The sequence below is a fragment of the Meriones unguiculatus genome, chromosome 14, assembly GCF_030254825.1.
Source record: "Meriones unguiculatus strain TT.TT164.6M chromosome 14, Bangor_MerUng_6.1, whole genome shotgun sequence".
Lineage (NCBI taxonomy): Eukaryota > Metazoa > Chordata > Mammalia > Rodentia > Muridae > Meriones > Meriones unguiculatus.
Genome location: NC_083361.1, coordinates 72,241,437 through 72,268,050, shown reverse-complemented (window position 1 = coordinate 72,268,050; position 26,614 = coordinate 72,241,437). Strand labels below are relative to the sequence as shown.

The 26,614-nt window shown below is 44.3% G+C and overlaps 2 protein-coding genes and 1 long non-coding RNA gene across 8 annotated transcripts in view; 1 reads left to right on the top strand and 2 right to left on the bottom strand.

Moving 5' to 3' along the window:
• Positions 1–4,902: 4,902 nt before the first annotated feature.
• LOC132647052 (uncharacterized) lies at positions 4,903–6,798 on the bottom strand. Its single transcript, XR_009585337.1, has 3 exons — positions 6,318–6,798; positions 5,423–5,593; positions 4,903–5,003 (listed from the first exon to the last, which is right to left on the bottom strand). It is a non-coding gene; the product is annotated as an uncharacterized LOC132647052 (long non-coding RNA).
• Positions 6,799–8,702: 1,904 nt separating this feature from the next.
• Positions 8,703–26,614, top strand: part of Arnt2 (aryl hydrocarbon receptor nuclear translocator 2) — a 153,391-nt gene continuing 135,479 nt past the window's right edge. For 2 of the 6 annotated variants that reach the window (XM_060367480.1, XM_060367479.1), the window contains exon 1: positions 8,920–9,156. In XM_060367480.1, coding sequence (XP_060223463.1) covers positions 9,126–9,156 — 31 coding nt within the window. In that variant the 5' untranslated portion in view covers positions 8,920–9,125. The other 4 variants (XM_060367478.1, XM_021647268.2, XM_021647273.2 and 1 more) reach the window with 3 other exon arrangements.
• On the bottom strand, positions 25,963–26,202 carry LOC110554592 (transmembrane protein 258-like). Its single transcript, XM_060366267.1, has one exon. The coding sequence runs from the start codon at positions 26,200–26,202 to the stop codon at positions 25,963–25,965; it is 240 nt and encodes a 79-aa protein (XP_060222250.1).

Below are 26,614 nucleotides of genomic sequence, written 5' to 3'. Positions count from 1 at the left end.
ATGATTCCCAGGCTTTTAATTTGCTCTGCCAAGATTGGGTGGATAGATAGTAAGTATGTAGCCTTTAGGGAGGGAAAAATCGGTCCAGATATTGTAAAAACCATGCAACACTTGGGTCCAGGAATGGCAAGACAAGGAGTAGCCCACTATGCATGACTGTGGACAACTCTAAAGCATCTGACTTGCTTGCATCTTACCCACGGATGCAGCTCAGAAGAGTGCATCCGTCCCCATGTGCTCAAATCCCCTGTAAGCTTCACACTCTTACCACAGCTCATTAGTCTCTGAGTTTTCCATATTCCCTTTCAAGTCTAACTGAACTGCAGAGTTACATGTATTATTATGAAAAAAAAAAAAAAAAACCCTAAATGACAATACACCTCACGAAAGTGGGATGAATATGATTCAACGCACAAAAACTTGTGTGTAAAATGCACTCTTGTCATGTCAGAAATGATATTCATTGTGAACATAGTGTGGGAAACTGGGTTTAAATTTAATTTTTTTTTATATCTGTATCCCTTAGGTAGAGTCTGGGTTGGCTGGCCAATGGTGGAGGCCCTGTCCTTCAGGGAACTGGAAGGAATTAGGGCTGCAGACATGACGGGTTCTAGCACTTGGCCGATGAGCGGGGTGCATGCACAGTTGAACATACCACACACACACACACACACACACACACACACACACACGCACTCGCACACACACACACACACACACATGCACACACACACGCACGCACACACACACACGCACACACACGCACACACACACACACACACACACACGCACACACACGCACACACACACGCACACACACACACACACACACGCACACACACACACGCACTCGCACACACACACACACACACGCACACACACACGCACGCACACACACACGCACACACACGCACACACACACACACACGCACACACACGCACACACACACGCACACACACACACACACACACACGCACACACACACACGCACTCGCACACACACACACACACACACACGCACACACACACGCACGCACACAGGGCAGGTGGTGCTGATCCACATGTTTTTGGCTTGGTTTGGTTTTCAGCTGATTGAAAGCTGGATTTTAGTGCAAATAATTGGTGAATAAGCATTATGGGAAAGGGCTCAGTGGCTATCGGACTAGGTAGATCTGACCCTGTCTCCTGCCTTAGGTGCTGAAAAGGCCTGGCTGCCCTGGAGTTGCCTGGGGTTAGTCTTGGTGTTGGCTCTGTGTCTTCCCACTTTCCACGAACACAGAAATCCATGAGGGTTATCAGGAGAGATAGGGACTGGCTGCGAAGAAGGCTGAGTTAGACAGGACAGGGAGTGGCCAACTTGAGTGGCAAGGGGAAACCAAGAAAGACGTTTGGCAAGTTCAAATTCCTTGAAGATGTCTTGGAAAAGAGCCTTGTGAAAGACTAAGTTTTTCTCAAAGGGGTGATTGTGTAATACTTGAATGATGATCTTTTTCTCTCCAACCCACAACTCTCCCCCTTTTACCCACAACTCTCCCCCTTTTACCCACAAAGCTAACATGGTACTAACCTGTGTTATCTCAAACATTTAATCTTCTAATATAGACATCCAGAAGAATAATGGGGACCACCAAAGAACCACCCTTATGGTCTATCCCAAAGAGCACTTAAAGTTGGCTCGCTAAACTTCCATGGCAATGTATAAAACAGCCAGATAGCCAATACACCAAAATCCAGCCTCTCCTTGACTACCTGGAGTATCTCAAATTTTCTTAGTCAGAAATGTGCTTGATTTTATCCAACCATGTCTCCTACAGGAAATCATTGTCACCTGCCTTTTGATTGTAGTCATTTGCATGCTAATGATTAAGCAGTCTCCAACCAGTGAGTTGAATAATGAACCTGGTCTAGCTGTATTGTATAAGAGTAACCAGTGCTGATGGCAGCCAAACGTTGAATATCACTTAGAGAGAGATTAATTTTTAACTAAGCCTGTTAATTCTCTTGACTTCTGAAAGCAAAGTTACTTCTGTTTATATAATAAGAGAAGAAATCAAATATACATATTTTGCACACCTTACTAAAATGCCTAAAGAACTATAGTAGGGAAAAAAATACTGCTCTTCTTTGTAGGGCTTCCAGTTTGAATGAACACAACAGGAAAGTTGTTAGCTATTTAAAACCAGGGGCTGGGGAGATGGTTCGGTGGATAAAGTGCTTACGGTGAAGTGTGAGGACTAGAGCTTGGATCCCTAAAACCCGGCTAAAGCTGCACATGGTGGGACTCATCTTCAATCCCAGCATTCTTATGAGAATACAGGAGGAAGAGAGGAGAACCCAGGAGTCTAAGTGCCAGCTGGCCTGATGTAGGCAAAGGTGGCCAGCAAAGACTGCCTCAGACAAGGTGGAAGGTTAGGACTCAAACCCAACGCTGTCCTCTGACTTCTGCCTCTGCCCCTTGATGCAAATGAACCCACAATCCTACATAAATTGCCTCCTCCTCTTTCACAAACACTCACACTCACACACACACACACAAATCAAAATAATTTCATAGATGTAGCATTTCCTCATTAAGATTAAATCAGATATGCCAGTGAAATAATTGTACTAAAATGTTTTGAGAGTCAAAAGACAGTGCACATAGGAATTGTTATAGTCCCCATTGGAAAACAGGATTATTGACAACTTTCTTATGGTCTTCAGTATTGCACAAACCCGTCTGTTATATTCATTTTTCCTTTGTTTTCCAAGGGGAACTGATATGAACCAGAATTATAGTATGATATTAAAAATAAAACCCAGTCCAGAAGATGGTAGGACAGACAGACTCAGGAATTCCCTAACATTAGAAAGGTGTTAAGTACTTCAGAAAGACACATGTAGCTTCTTTCCTCACAATCCTGTGTCATCTCCCAAGCTGGGACAGCCATGATCACCTGCCCCATGGACATGGAACATCTACAGAAAAAGGCACACTGAGCAAACTAGGGAATAATTGGCCTTTGTCACATGTCATTCCTTCTTTGCAGTGAAGGAAGTGAAACAACTCCCTAAACATTTCAACCCTACCTGCCAGGAGCTATACATTTCACTACGGGAAAGAGGTGCAATGGAGTGAGAAGCAATATCAGTCAGAAGAGAAGTAAGCGCAGTCAGTTTTGACAAAATTTGAGACCTGGGTCTGGTTTTCCTTGCATCTGATTAGGCCCCTCCCCTCTTGTTTTTGTTGTCCATCTTTTCTTTGAATGGCTAAAACGAGACTTTCTTTGGAGCACAGAGACTTTTTTATTATTAGCTCAGACACTAGAGCTGGACAGATTCTCAGCTATCCTAAGCCAACAATACTGCTTTGGCCTACCTCCTGACACATGGCCATTATCTCTCCTCAGTACCTTAGTCTCGGCACTTGTTTCTTCCTCTGTGGCTGGTGACTGTTCTAGCGCATGAGTCTTTCCCAGAGTTCCTATCTCTTCCGGAAGTCCTGCCTCTTTTTCCTGACCTTGGTATTGGCCATTCAGCTGTTTATTAAATCAGTCAGAAGGTATTGGAGAGAGTGTTTATAAAATACGATACAGCAAAAGAATAACAACACCAAAATCCAGCCTGTACTCAACCTGCTGCTGTTACAGAAATTAGCATTTGAATACTACAAAGACAATTTTTACACAATGCACAAAAAGATTACCCCAACAAATGACCTGGACATTGTTAGCACCTCACAAGGAAGTTCATCTCTCTTAAGACAGTTTGAACTGGGGAGCTTTCCTGTACAAAGAAACTCTGACTAATTCACTTAAAGATTTTTAAATATAATTTCTAAGTTTACTTACTTTTTTGTTGTGAATAACCATCATTGATTTTTTTTCTCTAGATATAGCTCCTGATGGACAGTGTCATCATTAAAATTTCCAATTTGTCAGTTGCTTGTTTTATTTTTCTTTTCTATTTGCTCTGTGGTGGTTTGAATGAGCACAACCCCCAGAGGCTCATATATTTGAATATTTGGTTCCCAGTTGGTAGAATTGTTTGAAAAGGATTCGGAGGTATGGCCTTGTTATGGGAGGTATGCCACTAGGAGAAGCCTTTGAGGTTTCAAAAACCCAGGCAATTGCCAGTTAGGTCTCACTACCTCATGCTTAACTACCGCTCCAGCACCATGCTTGCTTGTCATAATGGTCAGGGACTCTAACCTTCTGAAGGTATGAGCTCCAGATTAAATGTTTTCTTTTACAAGCTGCCTTGGTCATGGTGCTCTACCAACAGAAAATTTACTACCACATGCTCCATCACAATCTTAGGTGAAGAACCTTACTTAGCCTCTCTATAGCAATGTCAGCACATGCATCCTACCAACCACACACCAGATAGTATCGGCTCCTGCAATCCTTATAAAACTCCTCTGAGGTAAGCATTGTCATTATGTTTTCTTCATAGGGAACAGGCTGAGGCACAGAAATCTTGATTCACACAGCAGGTACATACCACTGCTGAGATTTTAACATGGGATTGTGAGGCTTCAGGATATATTCAGAACAGCTGAATCTAAACTATTTTCTATTTGATCTACGGTGGTTTGAAGGAGAATGACCCCCCAGAGGCTCATCTGTTTGAATATTTGGTTCCTAGTTGGTGGAATTGTTTGGAAAGGATTCAGAGGTGTGGCCTTGAAATGGCTCTACACATAGAGCTATTGCTTATACGGCAAGGGCCAGTTTAGAAGCTAGAAACAATTGAGAAAGCAAGCCAGAGAGTACAGCAAAGAGCTGCAAACCAAGACTTAGCATACCAGCTAAGGAATGCACATCATAGCATTGTGGGCCAGTATTGCCTCATTTCCAACCTTCTCGGTCCCAGACACCTGTCTTCCCCTTAGGTCTAGGATCATTTTGACTTACCTTAGAGGAGGAGCTGAGCAGAAGGCAAGAGGAAGAGTCTAACATTTCTGCAATTTGACCAACAAACAATGTGTTTTACATTTAGCTTTTGTAGCTGGTTTCGGGACCTATCAAATCACAAAAGCTTGGTTAAAGTTTCCACCATGTTGTGATTTTTGCCGTAGCTAATCCTTAGATATATAAATGATTTTGTTATTGACATTTTACCCCCGTGTTAAAGGGATAAAAAGAAGGCAAGTGGTACAGGAATACTATGTGAGACTCAGAGTTCTAGCCCCTGTGGAACTGCCCTGTGGAGGTTCCTCTGTGCCTTCTAAAGAGGAAACAGACCTGAATCCCTCTTCCTTTGAATTTTCTCTCTACTTGCCTGACCTGTCAGTCTTGGGGATTAGTCCAGAACATGCAATCAGAGCCCATGGGTCTACCGTCCTTTCCCCTTTCCTCCCTCTCCTCCACATCTCCTTTCTTCTCCTTTTCTCCCCTCACTCTGCAGCATGGACTGACATGGTGGGCTTCTCCCTCCTACCTTTCTTCTGGACAAGGACTTCCCACATCTTCTATCATGCAATACACCTGCAGAGCATTGTAGTCTCTCCAGTGTTCATAGCACGTGGATTTTCTCATTTAAGTTCATCTCCATGGTGACTCAGCGCAGTAGGCAATGCAATCCCATTTTATAGTTTGAGGAAGGTGAGACCTAGGGAGGTTGAGCAAAGTGTCCAGGGAAAGAGAATAAGTAACAGTGGAAAAACCTGCTTCGAGGGCAGAAAAGGTGCACCTTACTGCCTAAAATTAACGTCTCATCTCCTCTGTCTGCCTAAGTATGTGATTCTTCCAAAGGAGGAGAGGCCTGCTAGAGAAGGCAGGTGGGATGGGGAGGTGAGATGCCTGTCTGGGCCATCTGGGGGCAGATTTTGGTCAAATAGAGTGAAAGACAAGGAGGTGAGCGTGAGATGACAGACTCCCAGAAATCTTTCTTTCCAGAAAAGAAAGGTAAATAGGAAAGAACGAAGGAGCGAAGAAAGATGAAAGGAAATATGAAGAAAAGCCTGTGGATGCAAAACACAGATCTTGTGACGCTTATCCTGAGTCAAATACACTAGTGGGGACATCAGGTGGCAGGTTAGAGCAAAACAGGGCAAACTCTGCTATGGGTCTCAAAACCTATCTTTATTATTTATACTGTGTTATATTTATTATATTATATTACTTAAGACAGAGTTTTTCCTGTAACTCAAGCTGGCTGGAACTTATTTATCCCAGGCTGGTATCTCATTTGCAGTAATTTTTCTACAACAGCCATTTAGGACTGAGATTACAGGCGTGATCCACCACATAGACTCTGACGACATTCTTGGCTTTGGGGTTGGAGAAAGCTAAAGTTTTGTTTTTGTTCAAATAATATATTCTGAAGGTTTTACCTGATAGTGGTAGGATGCTGGCATTCTGTCTGCAACATGGTTGCCTCCCAAGTCACAGAAGTTCTAATTGGTCAACCAGCTGCAGAATCAAGAAATGTGAGGCTTCCTTAGGGGCCTTCAGAAGTTCCCAAGCCTGAGGTTGGATTCACGGTGGCCTTGTTCATCCTTTAACTCACCCTTTCTATTGATAACCCTGCTCCTTCCTCTGGTCTCTTGCTGACCTCACGTAGAGTTAGAAGGAAATAAACATCCCTCAAATAATTTTCTGTCTTACTGAAGAAGTCCTTTGTCTCTGGAGTCGGGACTCAGGCTACGAAGCAGAATCAGGGTCACAGCTTCTTTTCCTAAAGTTGAGAAAGAAAGAAATATTCTGAGATTTGGGTATTATGAGACACTCGCTGGCCATTTCTGGGAGCCTAGACCTGTAACTGTGTGCTACGGGCACACATTTCAAAAATGTAAATCTCAGCTTCAAGTTCAATGCCTCCTTTGGCATTTGAGAATTCTGGGTTAAGGTTGAATGGAAATTCTAAGCCTGCTACTGGTCACAGTTGGCTAGCTCTCTTAATTAGCACAGGACCACTGTATTGTATAAACGCCACTGCTCTGTGCTCAGCAATGACTAACTGATCCATTTCAGACTGTTTACTTAAGGGGGGGCTTTCATCCACAATCAATGTTTCTGGGCACTGAACCTGTTTAATTCTGAGAGACAAAGCAGGCTAACATGGGCCTGGTCCCCTATTTTTCCTCTCCTCCTCCGCAGCCCATTCTTCCCTTCCCAGCCACCAAATCCTCATGCTAGGGGTGACTCAGCACCAAGTTTCATCTAGCCATTAAAGTGTATGACCTTGATAAATTCACTTCTCTACTCTGAGTTTATTTCCTCTCTGGAAAGCTAACTGTTGACACAGGTACTTTCTACTTCAGAAGGGGGAGATAAAGTATCTCCTTTCTTATGAAATTAAAACCCCAAACCCCAAACTATGGCATAAGGTAGACACCAGAAAGTGCCTGGGTTTTCAGCTATTCCTCACTTGATAGCTGTCTTTTATTATAATGAATGAACACTAGCAAGAAGACACACGGGTGAGATACAAGAAAAGAGAACTTGCCCAAGCCTAAGTGAATTTTATCCCTGAGATCAACATGGCGGAAAGAGAAAGCAGACACCCCCAAGTTGTCTTTTGACCCCTACATGAGTACCATTATGCACACATATGCACGTGCACACACACAATTAATAGAGGAAATTCAGAAAATGGATAGAGGACAAGAGCATAATTACAAAAACCTTGTCAATAGCCAGGCAAGTCTGCTTATGTGTGTATGACAGTTGTGTTTGCTGCAATTTTACTTTTTATGGAGAATACAAGGCACATATTTGGGGACAAAATAAGCCACATGTTGTGGCTGAATTGGCGAGCTTCCATCTGGGCTTGGTCTGTTTTGTGTCTGGACGTAGTGTGTTACTATCCCTTGGAAATGTCTTGCTTTTGTCCTTCTCTATATCTTGGTCATTTCCTCAACGACGACTTTTGGTGTCACCTGCTCTCTGACCCTTTCACTCAGCAGTGACCAAATTTCAGAGGTTCCACATTTTAGTTGTTTCCAGCAGCGGCTAACCCCAACACAGTGGGGGTCTTTTTGTCCTTCTTCCCACCTCCCTCCTAGGCTAGAAGCCCTGCAGGACAGGACTCCTGTATGCCCAATGCCCAGGTCTATCCTGGACACACAGAACTTTCAACATTTGCCCAATTAATTATGGCAGTTGAGAGAAACACTTGCCCAAGATAATGTTGGTTTGAAAACGTACCCCAAGAAACAGCGTGGCATCTTTTGTAGATGTAACAGTATTAGAAGCCAGACTGCCCTCAGCTCTGGTCTTCCAATCTCACCTCATCAGGGCATCTACCGTGGAACATCCCCACCAGGAATGCTAGTAGCTGTCTGAAAAACACCTCTTCACGTGTTCTCTGCCCTCTAATTTCACCTGCATATGCAGATGAAATCATTAGAAACCTTCTTATGGCCCCGGTTTGGAGGTGTGAATAAGGCCCTCGAGAGGACTCATGAATAAACGCTGACAGTTGGCCATGTCCTCAGGAAGGCAGAGCTAGATAGGCACTGTCCTCAAAGCCTCCCAGGCTTCTCTCCATTCCTGGGCCAAGCTCTATGCTGAAGCTGCCTGTGAGCGCGCTGGAAGGACGGTGGCCTCAGGAAATTCTGAGCTCCTTCCCTTATGCCCTCCTCTACAGCTTTAGCTAGGGAGTCCCGGGAGTCCAGTGGTGCGGCCCTGGCATGCTAAGTGGAAGCACTGGGACGCCTTTGTTTCTGAGGCCGGCTGTCCTCTGCATCCAAATGGGTCGCTTGTTCACCCGCTCCTCCGCGAGGGGACAGCGCCCCTCGGCGATGTGGCCCCGACACGTGGGGACCCTACGAGGGCTGTTAGGGAGTGTGCAGAGGCCTCCCGCCTGGGCACCTGCGCGGGCCCGAGTGGGGTCCCGCTGCCCGCTGCCCCAAGTCTCGCGGTGCTACGGCTCGGACCCGGGAGCCGCGGGCCCGGCACCCTAGACGCACCACAAAGGCTGAACCGGTAGGAGGCCGGGGAAGGGAGGAGCGCGGGTGCGCGCGGAGGAGCGGGGCGCGCGCGGGGCGAGAGGAGCAGCGCGGGCAGGAGCGCGGGGCGCTCTCAGAGCGCGGGAGCGCGGGGAGCACCGCCCGCACCTTCCTTTGTGTGGCGCGGCCGCGGCGGCGCTGGCCCGCGCCGGGTCCCCGTCCCCGCCCCCGCCGGTCCCTCCCGGCAAGATGGCAACCCCGGCCGCCGTCAACCCTCCGGGTGAGTAGCGGGCGAGCCTCGGGCCCAGCCTGAGCAGCGCAGCCCGGGGATGGGGAGCGGCCGCCGCACAGCAGCCTCAGCATCAGCATCGGCCGTGGCATCCTCCTTCACAAACGGTGCTCAGCCTGTCCCGGCGGCGCCCGCCGCTAACGCGGGTGACTCAGTGCTCGTCCGCGGGCTCAAGAGCCACGGGGGCCGGCAGATGCCAGGTGTCGCGCTGAGCGAGAGAAAAGTTTGGAGCGGGGATTCAACAGGGCGGAACTCCCGGGACTCTTTGCCTATCGGCCCCGCCTCCCTCGCGCTGGTCTTTGGAGGGGTTTACACCTGGCCACTGTATATCCCAGTCCTTTCTGGAGTTACTGCTAATAAGGTAACCCGGAGCAGCCCAGTCCCTGTCCGATTGTCTGCTGTCCCCCAAGGTACAGCCTGTGATCACTGGGCTCATGCTGGCAGATTAGAAAAATCAAGGAGTTCATGAATAAGTGGGAGTGTTGGGCTGCTGTGGAACTGTGGCGGGGAGCCCTTTTGTCGTTGGCAAAGTTCCCAATGGTGTCATGAAAGGCTGAGAAGATAGACGTGAGATTGCCCCCAAGTTTTAGGTCTTGTGCAGTCTGCTGTGGGCCTGGAGAATCATGGGTCATTGTAGATTGAGGCAGGGACAGCCATAGAGCCCAGACCCCAGGAAAGTCCAGTGGAAGGGGTCCTGTGTTGGGGTGCAGACCCAGACCTTTTAGAGTGAATTACCAGAGTGCTTGTGGGACAAGAATGTCTTCAGAGTTATGAGTGGAAGCTCCGCTCCATCCATGCTGGTCCCAGAGGGCTCGGGGACTTTGGACACTTTAGCTGGACCTCGCAGAAGGTACGGTTTGAAACTGCAGAGATACAGTCGGAGAGACATTGCAGGCATAAGTCATGAAGTGACAATGGGCATGCTCTAAGCATGGCTGGAGGCCAGTGAACGAGGTGTGAGATGGAACAGAGGGACCTGGTGTTGAGTTGCATGGATGTGGCCAGGTTCAAAGGATCTTGAAAGACAAGGACTGTGACAGCCTCTTCCCACATGAGGAGAGGGTCTTAAGTGATACTGAACAGAGGAGCCACATGATCACTGCTTTCTTGTAAGGTTGATTTGTCCACTATGCTGAGGTAACAGAAGATAGTTTGGAAGCAGGGACTGCATTGAAAAGAGGCAGGTGCAGTCAGTCAGACTTAGCTATAGTGACCTCAACAGAGAAGGAAAGTACCAGGGAGCCAGAGTGTGGGATCTGGCCTTCATTAGACTCGGGTAAAGGCAAATGAGGAAAGCCAGAATACACAGAGGCAGGTGCCTGTGGGGACAAGGAGGCAATGAACTTTTATAATTCCAAGAAAGGAGGCTGATTAACTGAAACAGGCAGTCCTAGGAGAGCAGACATGGAGTCCCTGTCTGGAACACTGAGTGGGTAGATGACTGGCTTGGAAACACGGCTGTGTCACTTTGTTTACCATTGATGTACTTTCAACCTATTCTTCTACTTAGAAATCAGTAGAAAATTAATAGATTCAACTGGAACAATATTAGAAAAAGCAAAGAAAAAAAAAAGAATATGGCTGAGTCCAGAATAGACTTCTATTGGGGAAAAGCATAAACTCTTAGGTGACTTACGTAATTCATCCACCATTACATCTCTGTTGGGAACCCCTTTGTCCGTTACAGCGTTCTCTATGCTATACGGACCTTGGGACTTGGAAGGAGTGCTGTTGGCCACTATCTGGTCAACTTGGTACACTGTGATGTCCAGGTCTTTTCTCAGTGGACAGACAGAAATACCAGAAATCGTGAGCGTGGCCAGCTTCTCAAGACAAATTTCTTGCAGTGATTAACTATTCTATCATTTTTTTAAAAACTGGTCCTCTGTGATGGCTTTTGGGTCTACAGGATGTCTTGGTTTTGTCCCATATCTCGAGGGATGTGGTTAAGCATGTGAACCAAAGAGAGATATTACAGATTGTATGAGATATTTGTACCAGGCTAGCTGCTCAGTCCCATGACCAGAGGTCATGTGAGATTTCTTTGGATGTCTCTTCCTACCTCTGCCCTCCCCCAAGATGTGGATTTTCACAGAATGAGAGCTTAGTAAACACATCTAGATGGAATGAGAGGCAGCACAATTAGCTTCTGCAGCCGATCTGTACTCGGAGTACCATGGCCACCTCCCACACCCACCAGCTGACCACTGCACTCCAGCTGAACGTTTGCAAAGACACTGTATAGTAGTACCTGGGACCTCAGTAGTGGTAGATGAAACTGGGTCTTTTTACCTGTCACTCCATTGCTTCAAACCCTTACTCTGGTCCTTCAAGGCCTCCTGCTTGAGATTTAGGTTAGCATTCTACCATTTGCCCTATGGGAACAGAGTTTTTTGGAGGAAGGGATGGTTCTCAGGTATGTCCATAGTTCTTGACATCTTGCAACTTCTAAGTCACACTCCTCACACTGACCCCACACTGTTGTATGGTCTGAATAGTCTCTGTTGTTTCTGACCAGGGATGATGTACTTATCTCCTGGAATAGAGAAGGGAGTTCCAGAGCTTTGTGTGGAGGTGTTGTTCTACCTTGTTAGATGATATTTAAGCCTTTCTGATTTTTATGAAGTTGTGCAGGTTTGAATTAGCTACAGGCATTTGTGGTGTTTGCTCCCGACATGGCACAGTCTAAAAGGGAGCTAGTGTCATGATTCCTTTGTAACTTCAGTGCAAAGAAACCAGGTCCATACTCACTCAGAGCAGTCATTGGCCTTACACATTCTCTTAAATGAGTTTTGCAGAGTAACTAATAAGAGTTGCAATTCTCAACCGAGTTAGAATCACCTAGGGGACATACCTCTGAGTGTATCTGTGAAGTTGTTTTTAGAAAGGCTTAGCTGAGCAGAGAAGACCCACTTTGAAGGTGGGAAATACCATCCTATGGGCGGCAGGGGGATGTTGCTGAACTGAACAAAAAGTAAGTACCAGCATTCATCTCTCTCTGCTTCCTGACTGAAGATGCAAATGACCAGCTGCTTCCAGCTCCTTACCCCAGGTCTTCCCCACTACAATGGACTGTATCAGTTAAAAGTTGCTTTTGTCACAGCAAGAAAAGGGACTGACAAGCTTGTGCATGTTAAAGAAATTCAAAGGTATATTTTAAAGAGATTTAGAATTCCGCTTTCCCCCCTGGAATTAGTTATTATATCATCCTCTAGTTTCTGGTCTTTGGCATTTTACTTTGTTATTGATTATAGAGAACAAGATGATTGTCTAGACAGGTTACTGTAGGTGAGAGGGTGTCTGGAATGATTCAACATTCTAGTGAATATATCTGGTGTGTCAAACCTTCTTCAGGATGCAGGGTAATGAAAAGATAAGGAAGATTGTCCCTCGACTCCAGGGAGTTCAAAATCTCAGAGAGGACGTGTATAAATTGACTAACTTTTATTTTTAAAAAGGGGAAATAATGGGTTTAGGAAGATGGCTCAATGGGTAAGAGTGTGCCTGCTGTGCAAGCATGAAAATCTGAGTTCAAATGTATGGCACACACATAAACTATATGCTGGAGTGGGTGGGGGTTATGACAAGAAGAGACATTTCCGGGGCTTGCTGGCTGCCAACCTACCTTCAGGTTTAGTGAGAGACTCTGCCTCAAGGGAATAAGCTGGAGAGTGATAGAACAGGACACCTGAATTCCTCCTCTAACCTCTGTGCACATGAATGAATATAAATGCTCCCACACACATGAACATACAACACACACACATGCACACACACACACACATACTCATACACACATGCTTTTGCAGAGGGACACATTGATTTACAGAGAATTTTGGAAGGATCATTTGAACTGGTGTTGAGGAGTAGGGGCAGACTTATTTGTGAATGCATGTGGACTATTTCCTTAGTGCTCTTGGGAATCCTGCAGGGCACATGAGAATATGCAGTAGATTTAGATCCTTTGACAGATGCATGCTGTGCTTGCAAACTGTCCAGCCTCAAGTAAAGTTGGGACACCAAAATAACTACACTAGTAAAATGTGTCAATGTTGTAAAGAAATGATACCCTGAAATAAACAACCAGTGGACCTGATTTAGATGGAAGGATTGGCCAAAGCCTTGTGAAGTCAGTGAAGGTCTGTATGAGGAACTGACTCTTAAATTTGGCTCTGAAGAAGGAAGAGAATCGTAAAGAAGAGCATTTCCACCCTGCTGGGCTGAGATGGAGAGGCTCCTGCACAGACCCTGTGGTGAGGAAGAACTTGGTAGACGGGAGAAAACAGAAAGGGCAGTGTTGCCAAATAATGATGATCAGAACAAAGACAGCACAAGAGGCTGCAAGTGTGAGAAGAGGCAGGCTCACAGAAGGCCATGGATCTTGGGTTAAGGTTCCAGTTTGATTCTAAAGGTTCTAAAGCTTCTATAAAGCCTTTGAAGAGTATTGAGGGAGAGGTCTGGAACCCAGTACCATAGTACACACATTCAGATGTGCATCTTGGATGCTGTGGAAGAGCTGGTTGAAGTCTTTTGTGAGAGGTACAGACTTGGACATGAGATATATATGTATACAGCAGGGACACTGTCCTGAACAACTCTAAGACCTCTTCGTCTATTTTGCAGTTTCTCAGGGTATGACCTTTTCAGGACAGAGTCATCATGATCTTAGGTGAAGTGTTGGAGGATGAGTCAAAGGTGAGTCCCAAGCTTCTGTCCTAGGAGCTGGGTGGATGGAGGTACTAAGGAGAAATGAAGTGCAAGTAGCCAGTGGCACATCCTGGAGGCTTCAGGATGAGACATTGGTGTTGAAGGGATCAGTGGAGCTGTCAGAGAGGCCTGGAGATCTGGGCTTAAGACATAAACAGAGAGAGATGTTAGGCAAACTAGCACAGAGACCCGAAGATGCTTCACAGGGTAAGAGGGGTCACAGAATACAGATTGTTTGGGCTGAATACTTAATTCCCAAGCAGGACTCTGGTCACTGCTTTATTATGTTTTTAGTGAGATGTGGTGTGGTGCAAAGTCAAAGGGAAACGGTTTCCTCATCTTTCCCAGAACCATGTATTTACTCATTTCCCAGGTGTGTATATGACTTAAGACCTGTGCTAGTTCATGATATACGCAAGGGGTGAGAGTAGTTAGAGCCCCTAGAAGAATATGCTGTGTGACAGGGCCGTAAAGTTGCCAGAGCTATGTGTGGTTCCTCCAAGAGCGCTGATGGGATCATCAGGCTGGAAGTTGGTTTACTACATAGGACTTCACATTTCAAGGATAAATGTCATTTCTCATTTCCTATTATGGTTCTTCTAGCAAGATGGCTGCTTCTGTGTCTGAGCCTCTCTAGGAGTGATAAATTGTTCATCTTTCCTTCCCTACTCCCTTCTTCACACCTGGCCATTTTCCTATCCCAGCTCTTTTCCCCCTGTGCTCAGGGTGAACTCTGCTTCCTTGAGGAAACCCATGTGGAGCCCTTTATCCAGGTAATGTGTTCATGCAGTGGCTTCTCCTGAGGCATGGCTGAGCACCCCTACTCAACAGGAATTGAATGGATTGTGTGGTTGGGTGAAGGATCTCGTGTTCGTGGTTTGACTGGAAACCTGGGAAGGCAGAAAGTGCGCCTGTTCCGGTAACCACACAAGCCCCTGCTCTACTGATTTCCACCTGGTAAGCTGTTAGTGAATGGACGCCAAGGAATTGTCTTAGAGCTTCACCTGTGATTCCTTTACGTGCCTTGAAGAAAGTGCCCACCCTTCACGTATGCATCTCTGAGCTGGGTAGTTTATAGCGGACTTTTACCATGATAATCCCTAACCTGACCAGTTTCTCTAGACTTCATGTAAGAAGGCAAGAAGTCATGCAAACCACAAAAGGAGGGAGGCCAGATGGAGAGGCTGGTGGTTGCAGTGGAAGGACCCTTGGGAAAACTCTACTGAATTCTTTTTGGAAGATCCCTGTTGGTCTTACTGGTGCCTGGGTAAACGAAGTGGGGCCAAAGGAGAACATTATATCCAACATCAAATACTCAATAGGACCCTTCGGCATCCATTTGGCCCATCAGAGCCTCTCAGCCTGCTGAGTCATTTTCTTTCCTATTTTTGCCTAGACCTTTGAATCACCCTAATTGCCACATGACTGAAGGGAGGCCAGGGAAGGTGCATGGTTGCTGCGAGCAACAGATTGAGACATGAGTATATTAGCAAATGATGAAATACTAGACAGAAAGCATTCATTTTGGCTGACAGTTCAAGAGGGTCTTATCCATCATGCTAGGGAAGGCATGACTGAAAAGTGTAAGGCTCCTTGCTCGCATCTCATCAGGACAGCAGCGATGGAATATTGTTGCCCAGGTGGCTTTCTTCTTTTTCCTTTCATGCATGATGCCACATCTCTCAGGGACTGGTCTTCTGTATTCAGTTATTTCTCCCTGGAAAGATCTACTAGGCCACTAATACCCTAGGTGGTTTTGGTTGTTTTTTGTTTTTTTTTTTGTTTTTTTTTTTTTTTTTTGAGACAGGGTTTCTTGGTGTAGCCCCGGCTATCCTGAAACTCACTCTGTAGACCAGGCTGGGCTTGAACTCAGAGATCCTCCTGCTTCTGCCTCCCAAGTGCTGGGATTAAAGGCATGCACCATTCAGTTAAGAAAATTTAGTGTGTGTTGGTGTATGAGTACGTGCGTGCGTGCGTGCGTGCGTGCGTGCGTGCGTGCGTGTGTGTGTGTGTGCATGGGTTGCAAATGCAGGCGTGTTGTGATGCGGTGTGGAAATCAGAGGAGGACTCTGTGGAGTTGGTTATCTCTTTACACCTCATTGCCCGTTCCAGGGATCAAATTCAGATCTTCAGGGCTACACAGCAAATGCCTTTACCCAATAAACCGTCTTTAGCTCATCTTACATATTTCTGAGACCCATCAATTTGAGAAGATTAACCGTCACAATGATTTTATTTCTCTATTTTAGGCAAACAATAAGAAGCCTAAATTTAATTTGTGCTCTCATTATTTTGTTTATAGTTTTACACAATATATTCTCTTACTCTTCTTGCACATTGCTGTGGGTCAGTGGACGCCTGGGCTTAGAGGTTGTAGGTGTGTGTGCATCTCAAATGAAGGCATTTGCCATTCATAGAGGCATTTTTGCTTGGCATGGCTTCTGGGTTGGGGGTGATACCGGCATCTGTGGTACAGGTCAGGATGATGTCCAGCAAGCTCTAGGGCACAGAGTACCAGTGCTCCACATTAATGTATCCACATTCACTGGCCACTAGAGCTGCTGATGAGCTCTGACTTAGGGGATAAACCTGTCACAGGCCTCTGGAGAGTGACAACTGGAAAAAAAATACATAAGGTTCCTTCAGAGTGTGTGGTACATAAAGGGGCTGACTAGCAAGAAAGGTGTCTACAAAACATGACAACCTTGAAAGCAAGGAGGTACTTATCCCTTCCTTTGAGATTGAGCTTTGTCATGTAGGCCAGGCTGTTCTTGAATTCTCAGTCTTCCTGCCTCAGCCTCCTGGATGTTAGGATTACAGGTGTGTGCCACCACACCTGGATTAAGATGACACTTTTGAGCTAGTTATGAAATCCATGATGGAAGTTAATTTCAATGTGAAAGAACAGAAGTGCAAGAAGTTTTTCTTATTTTTAGAACGGCATTGGTAATTCTATCGCATCAGCAATTTGAAATGAGGCATAGTCTGGAATCGTTTGCCATAATTTGATATGCTTGATGGATTCCAAGTCCCCCAAAGAATAAAATGAATGAATGTGATCAAGGATCACAGCTGTGCTCTCTGGTTTTTTTTTAAAGCACATCACACCAGAAAACTTCCAATTCTATTCAACCAACCTCCCTGAACATGGCCCTTCTTCCCTGAGCACCTCCTTTCTTCCATGAGCAGAGGGCACTGTGCTGGGGGTTAGGGGCATGAAAGATGCTGATGAAACAGGCTGGCTGCATGTGGTGTGGACTTAGCCAGTCTCTACAGCAGGCAGCCTTGGGACAGGTTTATGCAAATTTATGTAAATTTGTCATTTGTTAGTTGTCATTGATGAGCAGAGGAGACTTGGATTATCCTGATTCTTTCCTGCATGCACAGGAAGAAAGCTAAAGGGTCTATGGAACTGTGGTGGCCAGAAAGTGTGCCTTTTCCTAATGAGTATCTTCAGGGGTGGACTTGTGTTTCCAGCTGTCTGCTGGGTCTGTGGGGTCCCACAGATTCCACAAAGCCTCTGGCTTCCACCAAGCTTACTCCTCCCCTTCGTCCCCTGTGGCTACTAATGGCACCACACTTCATTCATTGGTCCAGGCCAGACATTAATTATTTTAATTGCCTATCCACCTAATTAAACAAATATTAATTGAATGCCAACTGTGTGTACTTACAGTAGTATGCAAACCCAGGCATGGCTTCTGCTTTCACTGGGCTTTGCTGTATGACTGCTTCCTTAGTCATTTATTAAGTGGTCACATGCACAGGACAACTTTAAAAAAGGTGTGGTGAGAGAAAAGAGTCTTTGTTTTCCAGTGCAGCAGGGAGCCATTGAAATAAGTGTAGCAGGGGTGAGTGAGACTCAAGGTCCCTTTTGAAACACCCTCTGTGGAAGCTCAGTGAGGAACATGCATGATGGCTGCAGGAAAGCCAGGTGAGGAAATCTGCTGGGAGCTCCTTCTGCAGGTCTGGGTCAGGTGATAGAAAAAGGTGATGGTGGAGCCTCCAGATATTTGGGAGAAAGCTTGTAGAGCCAGTGGGAGACAAGGAAACATGGCAGAGCAAGCATCATTCCCCGTTGTAGACCCTAAGATACAGCGATTCTTGGAGGCTTGGGAGAATCATGCGATTATTCTTCACACATGAGACTGAGGTACCTTGGGTTCAGAGGTGGGTATACCAGAAACCTGAGTGGTTTCATTCCACATGCCTCCCCACCCCCCGCCTTGTAAGCAGGACTGTTCTGTTCATCTTTTTCTTCTTTCCTGTTTTTCTTTTCCCCCTCTTTTACTCTCTTCTTCAATTCCTGCTATGTAATTGGTACCTAATTATCTGCCACTATTGTTCTAAACATATTTTTTGTAGACAGGACAGATTGTAGATCAAAAAGTTTTGTAGCTAGGTTGGTGTTTACACTTCTGTTTTGACAGCCTGCAGAGTACCTTCCCATACCAAAGACACTAGAAGGTAAAGCTTCGATGTAGGTACCAGCTTGCCTCCTCTATGTTCAGCGAGTTGTGTAGGTGGTTTCTTCAGTTATAGGGCCTTGCTGTCAATTTGTAGAGAACAATCTGGTGTCTTGGCCTGGATTGTTTGGTGATTTTCATGGGACCCTTTCAGCCAAAAACTCAACTGGATGTAACCCAGTCCTGGTACTGGAAGCGTTGTTTGGTTTCAAGAGACGGCCTGTTGAGCCCCATCTACCTCCTTATTTAGAGACTTCCTTATGATAATATATCATAATTATGTTATGATAAGATATTTTAGGAAGGTTCCACTGTACTAGTTTCTATACCACCCCTAAATGCCCGTCACTTCGATTCTAGATGTCTGTCCTCATATTCCCTTCCTTCCCACCTGATTCTCCTGCTCCCATCTCAAAATATATTCTGTACCCCTTCTAGTTCCTTACTCTGTACCTAACTTCTCTGGGTCTATGGGTTGTAGCTTGGTTATCATTTATCTAATGACTAATGTCGGCTCATCTAAGAGGATACATATTATATTTTTCTTTCTGGGTCTGGGTTACCTCACTCAGGATGATTTCTTTCTAGCTCCACAGGATGCACTTTCTAACTCTGAGAACTTCAGTGTTTCTTAAGCATGATGTTCCCCCAGCATCAGTGGCCTCACTGAGGGATTTGTCGTTAATCCGATAGCACCATCTTGTCTGTGGTCTGTTTTTATATTTTGTCAGTTGGTCCTCATCACACAAAACTTATTTTCTGATTCTGAGTTTAATCCTGGATTAGAAAACCCATTGAGTTGTGATGCCTACTTTGATTCTGGAATATTTTTTAGTTTTGGTTTTTGTTTTTTTTTTAATTTTGTCTTTCGTAACTTAAAACTCTTTGTCAGGCATAGTTATTTTGAGACATGTCTCTCAACTGACTCTGCCACACAATTACAATGGGGTTGTGCTTTCTTGCTTTCTTTTTATCTATCTATCTATCTATCTATCTATCTATCTATCTATCTATCTATCTAATCTATCATCTGTCTTTCTCTTTTATCTTGCTTTCTTCAAATCTTAAGTATTATTAGCAGAACACCACGTAACTCACATACAACTGGTATTATAGCATGAGGTTACTTTTGATAGTTGTTATTAAAAGCAAGTCTTTGAGTTGTCTATATTAAGGTTACACTGTACCTGAGTACACTGTTCTCAGGGTTCTGCTTACCACGGTAAGTACACACAGAGCTCAATACAGGTCTTGGGGTTTTTAACCTAAGGGCTTCAGGGCTGACACTTTCCCAATCTAAATATCAACTTCATTTCATAAACAGAATAATTGTAAGTTAACTATGCCAAGATTATCATACCTTTAATAAAGCCAATAAGGCAGTTGAAGTGTTTAATTACCAACTTCCCTGACATACAAATTGAAAGGCTTGTCAGGTAAGCTGCCTGTGTGGAATGTCTGAATGAGCTTTGATTAACAGTGGGATCTACAGTCAAGCAATAATTATTCTGCCATCCCATTCTTGGGTACTGGTGCACATCCATATTTAGATGCATATTTGTGTTTATTTTGGAAACTTAATTTTATGCTTCCTTTAATTTCTTCTTAGAAGCAGTTTTATACTTTACTCTGCTTCATTAAAAAATAAATAATTTTGGGGCTAGAAAGATGGTTCAGCCATTAAGAACACTGAATGCTCTTCTGGAGGATCTGGATTTGATTCCCGCCATTACCTGGTAGCTCAAAACTCATTGTCCTCTTCTAGCCTCTGTGGGTTATAGGCATTCATGTAATGCACAGACATACATGCAGAAAAAAAAAATAAAACCAACTCATTCATATAAAATAAATTAAGAAAAATATTTTAAAATCCTATTTGGGGATTAAAATTGCCTGTAGAAATTTGCCAGTGTTCCCATTCTCAGACCTTCATCCTTACTTTCTCCTTTTTTCCCCTCTCCTTCACTCTATTCCCCTTCCTTTTACCAAGCCACACCCAATTATAGTTTGTTTCTTACAAAGCTAAAGCCTGTGTGTTGAAGGCTTGGACACTAGACCATGATGTTGCTAGGAGGTGGGGCCTTTAGCAGCTGGAGGAAGCTCACTGGGGTGTGTGCTTGGGGAGAGTGGTGAGCTTGGCTGCTCCCTCCATCCCTGCTTCTTGCCTGCCGTGAAGGAAGTGGTTCTGCTTTGAGTTCTTCTAGTCTTGGTTTTTAAAAAAATGTTCTTAGAAACATATGATTTTACATTATCAACATATAGAATGTGTTTATATTTATACCAGTAAAAGGACAGACTGCTGTCCTTGGAGAGTCAGTGTGATATGGTTAGGGATAACAAGCATTTCTGGGATAGACTTCCATTTTTGCCACTTGGGGTAAGTAACTTATTCTTTCTGGATCTTGTTTTCTATGTCCTTATTGTAACAAAGAGAGAGAAGAAAAACAAAAACAAAAACAAAACAAAACAAAAAAAACAGTATCCATCTTCCCGGTGAAGAATCCACAGGTTAGAGGGTTGTTATGATCACAGAACATGATAAACATATGTGGGCAGTGCTTAGTACTTAGCACGGATGAGCACTGCATGTTGCCTTTTCTCAAGAGGCAATAGGAAATGCCCATGTGCATGGTGGGCATGTGGATTATTTTCCAGCTAAAGATTATTAAACACCTAAAAGGTCTTAAGGAAAACACTCTGGGGCTAGGGACATGGCTCAACACTTAGGAATGCTGGCTGTTAAAACAAGGGTATCATGAAACTTTCAGGAAAATGGATGGAACTAGAAAATATCAAACCGAGTGAGGTAACCCAAACCCTGAAAGACATGTGTGGTATGTGGATATTAGCCATAAAGTACAGGATAACCACACTACAATCCACAGACTCAAAGAAGCTAAGTAACAAGGAGGTTCTAAGGGAGGAGGCTAGAATCTCATTCAGAGGGGAAAATAAAATAGGCATTTGAGGTAGGTGGAGAGAGGGAACTGGGTAGGAGAGGGGATGGCGAGGGGATCAGGAGTGAGGGTTGGAAATAGGGAGGGGGCAGTGAGAGAATGGAAATTGGAGGTGGGTGGCATCTCTGGGATGTGCCAGGGTCCTGGGATAGGGGAGACCCCAGGAAGTCTATGGGGGTCACCCTCGCTGAGACTCCTAGTGGCAGGAGGTATAGAACCTGAAGTGGCCCCCTCCTGTAAACAGGCAGGACTTCCAGTGGAGGGATAAGGACACCAACCACCCACAAGACCTTTCACCCAAAGGTCGTCCTGCCTACAAGATGTGCAGGGATGAAAATGGAGCAAAGATTGAGGGAATGGCCAGCCAAAGACTGGTCCTACTTGAGACTCATCCCTTGGGAGAGAACCAGTCTCTGACACTATAATATTACTCTGCTATGTTGTAGACAGGAGCCTACCATAACTCCTTTGAGAGCTTCACCCGGCAGCTGATGGAAACCAATGCAGAGACACACGGCTAAGCATTAGACAGAGCTTGGGGAGTCCTATGGAAGAGTTGAGGTAGCTACTGAGGGAGCTGGAGCGGTCAAGGACTCCACAGGAAGAGCTACAGAGTCAACTAACCCGGGCCCATGGGGACTCACAGAGACTGAACTACCAAACCAAAGACCATGCGTTGTTGACTGGTCCTAGGTCCCTGCACATAGGTAGCAGATTCACAGCTTGGTCTTCATGTGAGTGCCCCAACAACTGGAGCAGGGACCCTCTCTGACTCTGATGCCTGCCTCTGGATCTTGTTCCCTTACCTAGGATGCCTGGTCTGGGAGAGGATATGCCTAGTCTTGCAGTGACTTAATGTACCAGTTGGGTTGGAACTGATGGGCGAATCTCCCCATTCTCTGAGAAGGAGAGGGAAGAGTCACGATGAGCTATGTAGGGAGGATTTAGGAGGAGGGAGCCCAGTGATCAGGGTGTAAAGGGAATGAGTAAATAAATAACTGGAGAAAAAAAATGGCTGTTCTTGCAGAGGATCTGGGTTCAGTTTCCAACACCTACATGGTGGTTCACGAATATCCAATTTGGGGAGATTGAATGCTCTCCTCTGACTTCCTGGACACTGTGTACATATACAGACAGAGATACAGGCAAAACACTTATATACATAAAATAAAATAAATAAATCTAAAAATTTTTAAAGGAAATAAAGACTTATTGATCAGGTTGATGTTATGATATCTGTGTCTTGTTTTCTTTTTCACATTAAAGTGGAACGAGTAACTTCCCTGGCCCTTATCTCATCGGTATAGATGGACAACCAAATCTTCTTTCTCTAGGTTGCCAAATTTAGGAATGTCTTTCTGTGGGGGCTGCCACCTTTTGAAGAGTGGGCTTGGGTAGGTGGCCTACTGTGTGCTCTTGTGTTGACAATTTAGGATGAGGAGCCTTTCACGAATTTTTTGAAGTATTTTTAGTTAGCATTTTGGCAGTAGTCACAGTTCTGTGATCTGAGGCTTCTGTCCATCTGCTTATGTGGAGGTCTGTGGATTTAGACCGATGACACAGGTTTCATCCACTGTTTGACTTCACCATTTCTGGAGTCTATTTGAAGTCACCTGGATCCTATATCTCTTCTTCAGTGTCCTTCTTGCTTTGCCAGAGTACATTGTGGATGCTGCCTAAGAAGGTCCTGGCCTTTGTCTTTCTGGGTTTCTTTTTTTTGCCCTTACTCTTGAGGAGTTGGTAGGTGGGCTGTGGAATGCCACATTTCAGACAATGGTCATGGCATGTTCAAGGTACTTCTTTGTTACCTTGTAGCATCTGAACATACTAATGTAGATTAGGGGTCTTCTGGATTCTCTTCCCTCTGAGGTGACTCCTCTCACTGAACACCAGGACTCTTCAGTCCAGAATCTTCTCTTTGCCCTTGGGGTGGGCACTTTCAATCTAGAGATTTTGGCGTTCAGTTTGAATATGAAAAATTAATAAACTAATCCTGGATTGAGTGCCATCATCTATCTGTTCTCTCCTTTTTTCCTACCTTACTCCTTGATCACTTCTGGGAGATTTCATTTTATATGTATTTTACAACTTCCAATCCTTTTCTGCCCAGGAATTGGAGCCAGCTCACTGGCATTTTGAATTAGAATTCCTTTCCTGTTGTTAATGGGGTTCTGGGGAAGAGGGATGAAGTCATGTGTTCATTCTGTTATTTTCAAAGGGGGAAGGTGACTTTGAAAAAAAGCAGTTAGATAATTTTGTTCTTTAAAAAGAAGTTTATTAATTGGACAGAGCAACAAAATTTAGTGGTGTTATTAGATACTAGCATTGTTACCTTGGAAAGAGTGATTTGAATTAAAGACTGGTCTGTCAAGCCAAGGCAAATACAAGGAAGGGTATGGTCACAGTATTAAATGGGTAAAAGTAAAATTAATATAAAATATATTCTGCAGCACAAAGAAGGTCATTTTATCCTATTATTCTTTGGTCTAGAACATCATTGGACAGTTGATGCGATGTCTGGTGATAGTAAAATGCAAACCATATCTAATTGCTTCATTTTCTCCATCAAATTAAACCCACCTAATTCTTGGCACTTTGAGCATTCAATCTCATCATTTGTTTGGGGAAGGTGAATATCTTTCCTAGGGTCATTTACGTTGCCTCGGGCCTTTCAGAGCTTAGAAAAATTAGAAACAAATCTTTGGCTTTTTGTTAAGGCTCATTGTAACTTAATCCAAGTGGGTTGTCAGGAAATCATAGCATTGAAAAATAAATGAACCTAGTAAACCAGTGGTGTGTTAAATAGTGACTAAACACAGACAAACAGAAAATTGGTGACTTAGAAGGTAGAGTGAAGAAAATTTCAGAGGAGCTAGTCATTGTAGCTCAGTTGGCAGTACTTGCCCCCGATGGATAAAACTCTGGATTTAATCCCCAGTGTCACATAAACTGGTATGGTAGTACACACACTATGTTCTAAGCACACTCAGGAGATAGAGCCGGGAGGATTAGAAAGTTATATTCATTTTACACTAACCTGGGATGCATGAGACCCTGTCAGATAAGTCAGTACGTAAATAAATGAGTGAGCAAGTGAATGAAAGAATGAATAAAATTACAGAGAATTCAGCAGAGTGGCAGAATTAGAGGTTCTGAAAATATGCTTCAGGTAATTGCAGTATTCTTGTGGCTTTGAGTCTTAGTTTGCATGATGGTTAGAATAATCTCAGTGAGGGACTGACTGCATCAGGTTGGCCTGTGGGCATATCTGAGGGGGCATTATATTAAGTTAGTTGGTGTGGGAAGACCCAGCCTGCTGTGAGTGGCACCATTCCTAGGCAGATTGTCCCAAACCGTGTGAACAAGAAGTCAAGCTGAACAGCAATCAAGCAAGCATGCAATCAAGCAAGCATGCAATCAAGCAAGCATGCAAGCAAGCAAGCATGCAAGCAAGCAAGCATGCAAGCAAGCAAGCAAGCATGCAAGCAAGCAAGCATGCAAGCAAGCAAGCATGCATTCCTCAGGTTTTGACCGTGACTGTGATGTGATCAGCTATTTGAAGTTCCTGTTATGCCTTCCCCACAGTGGTGGGCTGTAACCAGGAATGGTAAATGGAAAGAAACCCCTTTGTCTCTTAAGGACATTTTATCATAGCCGCAGAAATGAAAGTAACGCACTCAGATCCGAAACCACAATAAATCCTAAGCAAGATCAATAAAGAAGACATCTGAAACCAAATTAAATGTAGGGAAACTACTAAACTACTAAACACAGTTAAAAGCTTAAGAGGAATAGCAATAGTGATCACATTGGCGGGGGTAGGTTAGTCTAGTGAACCTAACTTCAGCAGCAATATGGAAGCTGGAAGATAATCCGTGCTGAGAGCAAAACGTTGGCCAGACCCCTCCATTCCCAACCACTGTGCTCACATAATTTATCTTTCAAGAATGAGAAGGAAATAAAAACATTTTCAGAAAGCCAAAAGAACCAGAGGCCCTATTAAATGAGAGTCTACTTGTGGAAGATGAACAGTGACCTTGTTGGGAATTTTTAGATACAGGGAAGAGGGGTGGGCAATGAAAATGATAAACAAAAGAATAAAAAAGGATGTGCTTTGACTATCAAAAGAACAGCATGTGCTGTGTGGCATGGCCAGAAGGAAAGCTGTGTGGTTCTGGACCACTACCTTTTGCTGTAGTGTGCATAATAATATCTCTAGAGTAATTGTCAGTGCATATAAATCACCTCTAAGTTGGTAGGGCAACAAATCAGAGAGCAAAGTCTGTAACTCCCTTCCCTCAACACAACATGAACAATTCAGGGGGACAAAAGGCTTGGGAAAACAGGTAGCAAATGAGAAGAGTTAGAAATGAGTCTCTATATGTAAATAGTCCCTACTTACTAATGGACTAAAATTTATGCATTAGGAAGCAAAATGCAGGATTAAAAATAGAGTCAATTGTAGTTGGTAAGATGTTGGAAATATATTTTGGATTCGACTTTTGACTTCAGTTGTGTAGACATTTTATTTCTTTTCTTTGTTATTTTGCTGTCACACATCTGCCTTTATTGTGAACAGCAGGTGGGACACTTGTAGCAATGGTATAAAAAAAATTAATTTACAAAGCAGGAACTTGAAGAGCTGCCTTGTGGGTTCCACTGGGGATTCATAAGTAGACAACAACCCAGAGCAGGAGGAAGAGGACTCCAAAGCCCATGAAGAGTGAGGCCACCAAGGAGATACGGAGCCCTTTGTAAATGTCGCGTGTGTGCTTGGCGGAGGTGACCTCATACGTGAAGAACCAGGCAGTAAAGAGCATGCCGACGGCCAGAAGTATGACGGTCAGGTGTGGGAAGACAGCCTGGTTCACTGGGCTGGTATATGCACGCATGGCCTCGAGCTCCATTTTGCCCTGCACAGGATGATGTATTATTTCTTAAGGAGGAGATTTGTTTACATTTTTATTCCTTGATGTATCTTAATATCTTCATAAATTATATTTTAGAGATCAATTTAGGCCAAATTAAATGGTAATGGAAAAATATTTTAAAACTGCACAGTAGTTAAAATCAAGCCTTCATATATATGTGTATATACAAGTATATATGTATATATGTATATGTATGTAAAACAATTAGAGGAAGACAATCTCAAGGAATCATTTTTGAAACACAGAAACAGATAATTCAAAAATTAATAAAAGGTATATTTCATAAAATCCCACTTACATCCATTAGTAACTGATGACAGAAAAGCTGAAACAAATGTGCCTTTGTGGGTCATCTTGGCAATGACTCAACAGCAGAAGTGATCTTGGA